At 35.2% G+C, this 11,683-nt stretch overlaps 1 protein-coding gene across 1 annotated transcript in view; it reads right to left on the reverse strand.

The window, feature by feature from the left end:
- ABI1 (abl interactor 1) overlaps positions 1-11,683 on the reverse strand; it is a 77,465-nt gene that overhangs the window by 63,119 nt on the left and 2,663 nt on the right. Inside the window, exon 2 of the mRNA XM_008070529.2 lies at positions 9,454-9,621. Within this exon, the coding sequence (XP_008068720.2) occupies positions 9,454-9,621 (168 nt within the window). The remainder of the gene's footprint in view (positions 1-9,453; positions 9,622-11,683) is intronic.

Raw genomic sequence — 11,683 nt, forward strand, 5'->3', positions numbered from 1 at the left:
CGAGCCTGCAGGTTCGAGACCCGCCTGGGCAACTTGGCGAGACCTCATCTCTACAATAAATCAAAAATTAGCTGGGCGTGGTAGCGCGCGCCTGTAGTTCCAGCTACTTGGAAGGCTGAGGCAGAAGGATCGCCGGAGCCCAGCAGGTCAAGGCTGCGGTGGCCGGGAGCGGCCACTGCACTCCAGTCTGGGTGACAGAGTGAGACTTCAACTCAAAAAAAAAAACAAAAAACAAAAAACAAGAATTGCATGACAAAGAGCCAAAAGAAACTACAAGTGGACATACATTATCAATTTAGGTTATTTTTTTTTAAACAGGGGCTAGATAGCCAGTATACTCATAAAATAGAGAATGTACATCCATAGGAACTAAACTATAACAACCACATAAAGCAATGGTTCTCCAACTTTGGACTAAAGACTCTGAAGCCCCCAAGATCCCGTCTTTTCGAACTACATATTTGTGTGAAGCCAGACTTTCTTTATATAATTCAACCAAAACAGCAAATCGTAATAGACTGAATGCAGAAGCAGACAGGAGAATCCAGTTATCTTCTATTAAACACAAAAGAGATTTGCAGAAATGTAAAACAATGCCACTCTTCTCACAAATTTATTTATTTGAGATAACAAGCATTTTTTCATTAAAATATGATTTGTATTAACTTACAATAGAGTTATTTTATTGTTAAATTAGTTAACAAAACCAGGCACAGTGGCTCATGCAACTGCTTCAGATGTGGAGTGTAAAACCAGCCTAAGTAGCCCTGACTCTACAAAAAATGAGAAAAAAATAAGCCAGACTTGGTGGCACGCCACAGTCCTAGCTACTCCAGGGGCTGAGGTGGGAGGACTGCTTTAGCCTAGGAATTCAAGGTTACAGTGAGCTATGGTAGCAACACCGCACTCCAACCTGGGTGACAGAATGAGACCTCGTCTCAAAAACAAACAAAAAAAAGTATTGTTAAAAAACAAGTATTTTTAAATTTGTCTTAATTTCTAATATGGTAAATATGGAAAGATCTACCCACATAATCCAAAACTCTTCCAGATCCTCAGTAAATTAAGATGTAAAAGGATCCTAAGAACAAAACATTTGAGAACTCACAGCACTGATTCAGTTAGTGCTTCCATTCTAGGAACCCACCCTCCCTTCCCATTGTCTGTACTAACTAGGTTTGTCTATATAAAACTAAATGCTCTCCTATAAGAGGCAGTTACTTTGAGGGTTTGTTTTATAAGGTTTTGCTAGACCAACCAGGAATGGGGCGATTTACCCAACTCCTAAAATATAGAGACTCCAGTTATAAGTAGGAGGCATTATGGTACAGAAGAGAAAACAAATATCATCTATGAGTCAAGATGCCCAGTTTCTGATTTCTAATGGTATCCTAGCTATCTACTTTAGTCCAACCATTTATTTCTCTGGGTATCCGTGTCACGAACTATAAAATCAGAGGCTAACCAAAATGACCTAATATCCTTTCAGTTATAAATTCCATAATTTGAGGAAAGCCCAAAATTGCCAATGGAAAAGGAAATCCTATTGGACATGCTAAGCACTCTACAAAACAAAGACTTTAATCGTGAAAAAGTCAAGTTAGTGATTTGGAAGATCTTAACAGCTGCAAACTTTCTCCTAATATTACTTTCTGTATTTTTCAGAAAAAGTGATTGGCACCTTTAGATAACTACTGTGTCATAATAAGAAACATAACTATTAACAATCTATTTCTTTAAAATACCTACAAAATAAGAAGTGAATACAGGTTAAATAAATGATTTGTCAGTAAGTACATCACCAAAGAAAGCTATTAATATGTGGTAACTATTAATCCAATACATGGAAAAAAAGAGGTAAGGTAATAATATAAAACACAACACAGAAACAAAAAGCTTAAAGCTCCACACTGAAAGGAAAGTGATCCTTCCCCACAATAATTAAAAATTTATTTTATTCATATACTGACAAAAGTGGATAACATTAGTTTTTAGCTTAAAATTTTTAAAACTGAATACTCAGAACAAGCTCTGAATTCTAAATTATAAGATTATGTCCAGGCCGGGCTCGGTAGCTCAGCCTGTAATCCCAGCACTTTGGGAGACCGAGGCGAGAGGATTGCCTGAGCCCGCAGGTTCAAGACCCGCCCGGGCAACTTGGCAAGACCTTGGCTCTACAATAAATTTAAAAAACTAGCCGGGCGTGGTAGCGCACGCCTTTAGTTCCAGCTACTTGAAAGGCTGAGGTGGAAGGATCGCCAGAGCCCAGCAGGTCGAGGCTGCGGTGGCCGGGAGCAGCCACTGCACTCCAGTCTGGGCAACAGAGTGAGCCTCCAACTCAAAAAAAAGATTATGTCCTAATTGGCACATAATCTATGTTATATTAAGAGATTATAAAGCCAAAATTTTAACTTAAAACGTATGACCCCACAGACAAGGGAAGATAGAGGTAAATCCCACATACAGCTCTGGGAGAGTCAAAAATTTTTTTTCTTCACTATATTGAGTTTACTCAAGTAATGCCTGAAAAATAATTTGGATTAGCAAAAAAATATTCCTTTTACTTCCCTAATTAAGAATATATGTCCCCCAAAAGTCTATTCATTTGTAAGTGAATTTAGTCAAGGAGATTTAAGTTGCATTTTGAAGTTCTAAGTAATTAATTAGAACGAAGTACATGGAAAACAGGTCATCTCTGGGGGGGAGAAAAAGAGTTCTAAGTAACTCAATGTAATCTACAGATGAAAAGCCTCATTTTATTTAGTCACTTTAAACTTTTTTTTCCATGACTCTCAGTAAGTCAAACAATAGGGAACTTTATCTTTAAATCTACTAAAATAACTCTATATCTGAATGAATTAAAATATCTTCCATAGATGAGAATTGAATTCAGTAAGCTTTAACAGAATAGAAAAACACAGAGAACATTCACAATTAAAGAGGAAAAATAATTTTTAAATTTTTTTTATTAGAAAAATATAAATACTGGCAGTCCTTGCTTTATACAGTTCTGATATGCATGAATTTCAGTTACCACAATTTAGTTAAATAACGCCAATCCCCCAACAACATAACGTAAATTTCAGTTACCACAAGAACTATGAGTAATTATGTAAGTTCAAACTCTACTACCCAGTGAGTCCAAAAGTCACCACATAAATAGATGAGTATTATAACTGGTGGCCATCATGTCACTGTTTCAAAGTTACTGGTGAATAGTCACCAAATATCTGTTATTCAGCTCACCCACAGACTACAAAGTAAATAACCATGCTGTCTCCTTGTTCCCTAATGATTAGCCATTGTGACATTTTATAAAAATGGGTAACTGAAAGAGAAATGGCCAACAAAGATGAAAGTGTAGCAAAGACATGAAAAGTAACAGCACTGGAGATGAAATTCAAATTGAATGCAAATGGGCTTATAGAAGGAATCGTGAAGCTGACACTGCCACCATTCAAAAACCTTGAGATATGCAGCAAGAGCACACTGTAAAAGCAAACATATTAGCATAAATGAACAAAGTAGTTGAGATGAAAAGAAAGAAGACATTACAGATAAAGTGATGTCCATAAAAACTTCACATTAAAGAAACTCTCAGAGATATTTCACAACATTGAAAACTCAAAGGATAAAATGTTGAGAACTGATCCACACTTAGAAAGTAGGGCAATTCATCAAAGTATAGAAAGAGATGTCTGCTTCATCACAACTTAAATGATGAGAAGGCAGCAAGCACTATTCAAAATATGTTTCTAACAAAGAAATAAAGCTCTTTATTTCTTAATGTCTCTAATGTTTTACATTATAGAGTACTACATGTTAGCTTTACTATTTTTCATATTTCACCATTCATTTATAACAAAAAGTAAGAAAGTTAATGTTTCGACAAAAAAGATCACAGATTCATCATAATTTAATCCATTGATCAGTAAGATTGCCCTTGCAGGGTCATTTTTTACAATCTCCAACAACCATGCAAAGTAATGACTGCCTATATTCTCAATATACAGTGATCCTCTGGTTGTATCCATGTCTGCGAATTAACTAAAAACTAGGTTCTATTAAAAACTTCCTAAGTAGCTTTTGCAGAAGAGATTTCTTTAATTCAATAAATATTTATTACAAACCAATCATTTGGCAATTACTGTACAAGTACCTCAAGATCCAGGATCAATCACTTTATATTAGATTCTATTCTATAAGGAAAATTATTTTAGCAAAGAGCCAGTCTTTATCAGTTTGTTCTAAATGCTAAAAAAAAGTGATAGGATACCACAAAACATGAAAATAGGCCAGGCGTGATGGCAAATGTCTGTAGTTCCAGTTACTCAGGAGGCTGAGGTGAGAGGACTGCTTGAGCCCAAGAGATGGAGACCAGCCTAGGCAACATACCAAGACCCTGTTCCTTAAAAAATAAAAAGAAAGAAAATTCAAAAAAAATTCAGTATGGTGGCTACTCAAAAAATTTAAACACAGAATTATTCCAGGATCCAGTAATTCTACTTTTGGTATATACCCAAAAGAATTTTAAAAGGATCTCCAACAGTTATTTGTATACCTAGGTAAATAATAACATTATTCACAATAGCCAAAAGGTGAAATGAATTTTTAAAAATTCAGCATATACATATAATGGAATATTATTCATCCTTAAAAAGGAAGAAAATTCCAACATATGTCACAAATGAATGAACCTTGAGGACATTATGCTAAGTGAAATAAGCATGTCACAAAAGAACAAATACTTGTATTTGTATAATTCCACTTAAATGAGCTATCTATGGTAGTCAAATTCATGGAGACAGAAAGTAGAACTGTGGTTACCAAGGGTTGGGAGGTGGTGGTGGGTAGATACTTAGTGCTTAACAGATATAGAGTTTTAATTCAAGAAGATGAAAAAAGTTCTGAAGATGGATGGTGGTGATATTGCAAAACAAAGTAAATTACTTAATGCCACTGAACTGTACATTTAAAAATGGTTAAATGGTAAATTTTATCTTATGTATGTCTTATCACAAAAATGAAAAGGGGAGGAAAAGCAAAAGTCTATTTCAGACATACAAAAGCTGAAAGAATTCATCACCAGCACAGTATTTCATGTTGAACAATACCAGAAGAATTAAGACCACAAGAATTCTCTGGGTTATAACACAATTCCCAATAAATAGACAAGAATGTAAATCATCTAATGTATATTTTCTGATCAGAAATAGTAACTATGGATAAATATGAAAGAATTATTTCCTCATATTTAATATTAAACACTGGTTGCTTTTAAAAATAAGAACAAAGCATTGTGGGGTTTAAAACATACATGGAAAGAAAATGCATGACATCAATAGCACAAAGGCAAGAGAGAAATAGAATAAACTACTGCAAAGTCTTAATACACTTATGAAGTAATATAAAAGACTACCTTCATGATGTTAAAGATATTTACCAGAAGCCCTAAGGCAAACACGGACAAACAAAAGAAAGAGAGAGAATGAAAAACAGAACAAAGAGTCATATAGCAAATCAGCCAAAAAAGAAAAGGAAATAAAAAGTAATCATTTAAAAATCACTCAATCCACAAGAAGGTGGAAAGAGGATAAAGAGAAAGTTGGAACAGCTATATTCATATCAGACAAAGCAGATTTCTGAAAAAAGAATAGTACCGAAAGTAAAAGGAATCTTTTCACAATGATATAGGAGTCAACTCATCAAGAGGACAGTACAAGCCTAAGCATTTATGTATCTAATAATATCACTTTAAAATACATAAAACAAAAAAAGATAAAATTGCAAAGAAAAACAGACTACTCCAAAATTATAGTTGGAGATTTCAATTTATCTTCCTCAATAAATAATAAAACAAGTAGACAGAATCAGTAAAGATACAAAAGAATTGAACCACATTATCAACGAACTTTACCTAATTAGATTACAGATATTCCATCCAATCACAGCAAAATACACATTCTTCTCAAATACACACAAAACATTACTAAGATAGACTATTCTTAGTTATACAATAATTCTCAATAAATTTGATAGGACTCAAATCATATAAACTATTATTCACAAAAGCCGAGACACAGAACCGAGGTATCTATCAATGAATAAATAGAGAAAATATGAAGGAGTAGGGTGTATATACATATATATTTATTTAAATGGACTATTATTCAGCCTTTAATAAAGAAGTAAATGTTGTTACTTGCAACATGACACAATAGATGAACCTGAAGGACATTATGCTAAGTGAAATAAGTCAGGCCCAGAGAGACAAATGTTGAATTACCTCACTTTTTCAGATGTGGAATCTAAAGAAGTCAAACTCATAGAAGCAGAGAGTAAAATGGTGACTGTCAGAGACAGAAGGGTAAGGGAAATGGGGAATTGTTGGTCAGAGGGTACAAAGTTCCAGTTATGCAGGATGAACAAGTTCTGGAGAGCTAATGGACAGCATGGTAACTATAGTTAATAATATAGTGCTGCATACTTGAAATTTGCTGTCCAGGTGTGGTGACTCATGCCTGTAAACCCAACACTTGGGGAGGACAAAGTGGGAGGACTGCTTGAGGCCAGGAATTTGAGACTAGCCTGGTCAACAGAAGCTAAACCCTTTCTCTACCAAAAAAAAAAAGAAAGAAAGAAAAGAAAAAAAAAAATTTTTTTTAATTTGCTAAATGCTCACCACAATTTAAAAAAAGCTATGTTGCTAAATGTTCTCACCACAATTTTAAAAAAGCTATGTAAAGTGATACATATGTTAGCTTGATAAAGGCACTGCACAATGTAGATGCATACAAAATATCACATTGTAAATCTTAAATATGTACGATTTTATTTGTCAAATATACCTCTATACAGCTGGAAAAAACAAAAGTAATTATTTATTTTTTTTAAAATCATGTAAAATATATTTCTCTGACCACTATGAAATTAAATTAGAAATCAATAGCAAAAAAACCTTTGCAAAACTCCCAAATATTTGGCAACTAAATAATACAATTCCAAATAACACCTTGGTCAGAAAAATTAAAAGGAGAATTGGAAATTATTTTGAGCTTAATGAAGATGAAAACACAACATATCTAAATTTACGAGTATAGCTAAGACACCGTGTAGAGTACAATTTATATACATAAATATCTATGTAAGATAAAGGATTTAAAGTCAATGACCTTAGCTTTCGCCTAAATGAAATATAAAATAAGAGCAAATTAATTACAAGGTGAGCAAAAGAAAAATAAATAATAAAGATCAGAATGGAAATCAATGCAACAGAAAACAGAAAATTAATAAAACTAAATGATATTTTTTAAGAAAAGCAATGAAATTGACACACTAGCTATAATTAGTTTAAAAAGACAGACGACATCAATTACCAATATCAGGAATGAGTAATGTGAAACACTACAGATCCTACAAATATTTTTTTAAAAATAAGGGATAGTTATGGACAGTTTTACACAAATAAATCCAACAACTTAGGAGAAATGGCTAAATTCTCCTAAACATAAACAAAATAGGCCTATATCTACTAAAGATATTAAATATGTAGTTAAAAAACATTTCCACCAAAAAACTCCAAGTCCTGATGGAACACTGACCAATACAGTCAATGAAACCAGCATTACACTGACACCAAAAACAGATAAAGGTATTACAAGAAAAAACAAAAAAGCCAAAGACCAATAACAGAAGCAAAAATTCCTAACAAAATTCTAGCAAAATATATCTAACAACAACCCATAAAAATGATAATGCAACATAGTCCAGTAGGTTTATACTAGGAAAGCAAATTCAGTTTAACTGAAAAAAAAAAGGCCAGACGCAATGGTTCACACCTGTAATCCCAGCACTGTGGGAGGGAGAGGCAGGAAGATTCCTTGAGCCCAGGAGTTCAAGACCAGCCTGGGAAACATAGTGAGACCTCACCTTTATCCAAAAAAATAAAAAATAAAAAAATTAGCTGAGTGTGGTGGTACACACCTTTAGCTCAAGTTACTCAGGAGGCTGAGGTAGGAGGATCATCTGAGCCCAGGAGGTAGAGGCTGTAATAAGTCATAATCATGCCACTGCACTGCAGCCTGAGCAAAGAGTGAGACTCTGACTAAAAAACTAAATAAATAAATAAAATTTAATGTAGTTTACCATGTTAACAGACTCAAAAAAAGTATGATCATTTCAACAAATGCAAAAAAAGCATCTGACAAAATCCATCATCTATTTCTGATAACTCAGCAAACTAAGAATAGGTGGTAGAACCACCATGAAAAATCATTTGACAGGCAAGGAATTTGCTTATTAAAAAAATAAAAGAGATAGCTGGGCTCGGTGGCTCAGCCTATAATCCCACACCTTGGGAGGCTGAGGTGAGTGGATTGCCTGAGCCCGCGGGTTCGAGACCCGCCTGGGCAACTTGGTGAGACCTCACCTCTACAATAAATCAAAAAATTAGCCAGGCGTGGTAGCACGCGCCTGTAGTTCCAGCTACTTGGAAGGCTGAGCGGAAGGATCGCTCGAGCCCAGCAGGTCGAGGCTGCGGTGGCCAAGAGCAGCCACTGCACTCCAGTCTGGGCAACAGAGTGAGACTCCAACTCAAAATAAATAAATACATAAATAAATAAATAAAATAAAAGAGAAGCAATTTGGCATTTCTGTAAAGTTAAACAGATATCTACCATGTGACCTATCCAGTCCACTCAGTATTACCCAAAAGAAATAAAATATGACCATACAAGGATCTGTACACAAATGTTCATAGTTTTATTCGCAACAATCCAGATTTTCATCAACATGTGAACAAATAACAAAACGCATAACAATAGAAACTATATCAATAAAAAAGAGTAACCTATTTTAACAACATGAATGACTCTTAAAATAACTGTACAGAGTAAAAGAAATCAGACCAAAAAAAAAAAAAATAGCATATAGTATATAATTCCATTTATGTGAAATTCTAGAAAACGTAAACCAATCTACAGAGCCAGAAAGTCTGAGGACAAGAAATGAGGAAAAGGGTTTACAAAGGAGCATGAAGAAATTCTGGGACTGGGGTTGTTCATTATTGTGAATGTGCTGACGGTATCATGGGTATCTATGTTGTCAAAATGTATAAATACTATATGCTTTATGTTCTATTAATTTTACCTCAGAAAGTTCTTAGAAGAGTAGGATATTGATGAGAGCTACAACGTGAATGTACTTAATGCCACTGAACTATGCACTTAAAAATTATTTAAATGGTCAATTTTATATTACTTTTATTTTACTGCAATATTTAAAAGACTAAAAGAAAAACAGTAGGCTTACTGAATTCAAAACTGAAGCTAAAAGTGACAATGACTACAATCAGTAAGAGGATGAGTAAGAAATCTATATATCCAGGCGCTCTATTTCTTTGACATATGCTGCCATTTAATTAAATTGAATGTGAAGCTTTTTACAAGCTGTTACCTGTGAGATATGATTGACGGAAGACTCCATTCTCCGAAGCTGAGAGGCTTGGATGTCCAGCAATTGGAGTACATTGTTGGCCAATGCATTTATTTGATAAGCAACACTAGCTAGAGATTGGGTTGTATAGGCTTTGGTTTCTTCTAAAGCTTTTCTCTTGTCTGTAGCCTGAAACAAAACAAAACAAAAACTTATTTAGGTAAACAGTCACTAAACATATATTCTATAGAAAGGCAAAGTTATAATTATATTTTTTAATAGAAAGTCCAATTAAATCAAGACACTTAATGCACCAATCTAACTACAGTCACAAGACAATGGATTAAGTCATGACAGAAATCACTATCGGCCAGCTGGGAACTACTCTTTCCTGAGTAACCCATCCACCAAGAGCCATAAAAGGGCCATCAGGTAACTATAATCACAGTACCAGAGGCATGCTGTACCAGCTGGTTGCCTTGCCTAAACTCTCTCCATCACCAATACATTGTATCTTTAGGACTTTATTGTCAGCCCAAGGCTCCCAACCCACCAACAACGATACGACTAAATCCAGTCTATTTTATATTCCTGTTTCCACCAATCACCATTAAAAATCCAACCTCCTTGTGATCTATTAAAATCCAGTCTATCACTCCCACAAAAACCTCTGTGAATTTTTATGCCCCAATTCCTTTACCCACCTGTTCTTCCCAAACTCCTTGTACATAACTCAGTCAGTGAGAACTCCTCAAAGAAGAGCAAAGTTAGCCGGGCTCGGTGGCTCAGCCTGTAATTCCGCGCCTTTGGGAGGCTAAGGTGAGTCGATTGCCTGAGCCAGTGGGTTCGAGACCCACCTGGGCAGGTGAGACCTCATCTCTACAATAAATAAAAAAATCAACCGGGCGTGGTAGCGTGCACCTGTAATTCCAGCTACTGGGAAAGCTGAGGCGGAAGGATCGCCAGGTCGAGGCTGCGGTGGCCAGGAGCGGCCACTGCACTCCAGTCTGGGCGACAGAGTGAGACTCCAACTCAAAAAAAAAAGAAGAGCAAAGTTAAAAAACAAGTGATGTCTGTGGGTAGTAACTGGGAGAATCTGCAACTTATATCATAAAGACCTAAATACTGCAAATATCTAAAAGTAAAAAGGTCAAAGATACATTTTCAAAAATGAAATAGATCTAAAGGAGACAGTAAACAAAAAAAGGAATGCAACTATCCTTAACCACCTGAAAAGATGCTCAACTTCATTCATTACAGAAAAAAACAGAAAAGTCAGATTTAGGTAGTCAGCAAAGTTGTAGGGAAAACTCTAATATATTAATAGTGATATCCAGCAACGTCACATAGAGATTTATTTTCTAACCCAGCAAACTCACTTTTAGTCATAGATCTCAAAACATCACTGGCAAAAATACAAAAAGATATGTACATAGTTATTCACTGAAGCATTATCTGTATTAGCAGAAGACTGGAACAACCCAAACAACCATCAATATAAAACAGTTTAAATAAATTATGATTATCTCCGCACAACGATTACTACACTGCCATTATAAGGAATATTCAAGAAATAGCTCTATTACTACTACTCCACGACTTCCAGAATATTGCTAAGGTGAAAATAATAATGAGAAAAAAAGTTCATAAGAATTCCTTTTTTTTTTTTTTAGTAAGCATTTCACTCTGTTGCCCAGGCTGGAGTGCTGACACGATCATGGTTCACTGTAGCCTCCAACTCCTGGGCTCAAGCAATCCTCCTAGGTCAGCCTCCTCAGTAGCTGGGACTACAGGCCTGCACCACCACACTTGGCTAATGTTTTCGATTTTTTGTAGAGATGAGGTCTCACTACGTTGCCTAGGTTGGTCTCGAACACCTGGGCTCAAGTGATTCTCCTGTTTCTACCTCCCGGAGTGTTGGGATTACAGACGTGAGTCACTGCAACCAGCAAGAATTGTTTAAACAAATCTTGTTTTACATTTATACCTCAAAAACATTGTAGTTTTGGTTCAAGAACACCACAGTAAAGTGAACATCACAATAAAGCGAGTCACAAAAAACGCTTTTGATTCCCCAGTGTATATAAAAGTTATGTTTATACTATACTGTGGTATATTAAGTGTGCAACAGTATTACATCTTTAGAAAGAAAAAGAAAAAAAAACTATGTAACATGCCTTAATTTTAAAATACCTTTTTTTTTTTCTGAGTTGGAGTCTCACTCTGTCGCCCAGACTGGAGTGCAGTGGCC

This window comes from Carlito syrichta, unplaced genomic scaffold (genome assembly GCF_000164805.1).
Source record: "Carlito syrichta isolate Samal-C Ts95f unplaced genomic scaffold, Tarsius_syrichta-2.0.1 Scaffold313477, whole genome shotgun sequence".
NCBI classification, from domain to species: domain Eukaryota; kingdom Metazoa; phylum Chordata; class Mammalia; order Primates; family Tarsiidae; genus Carlito; species Carlito syrichta.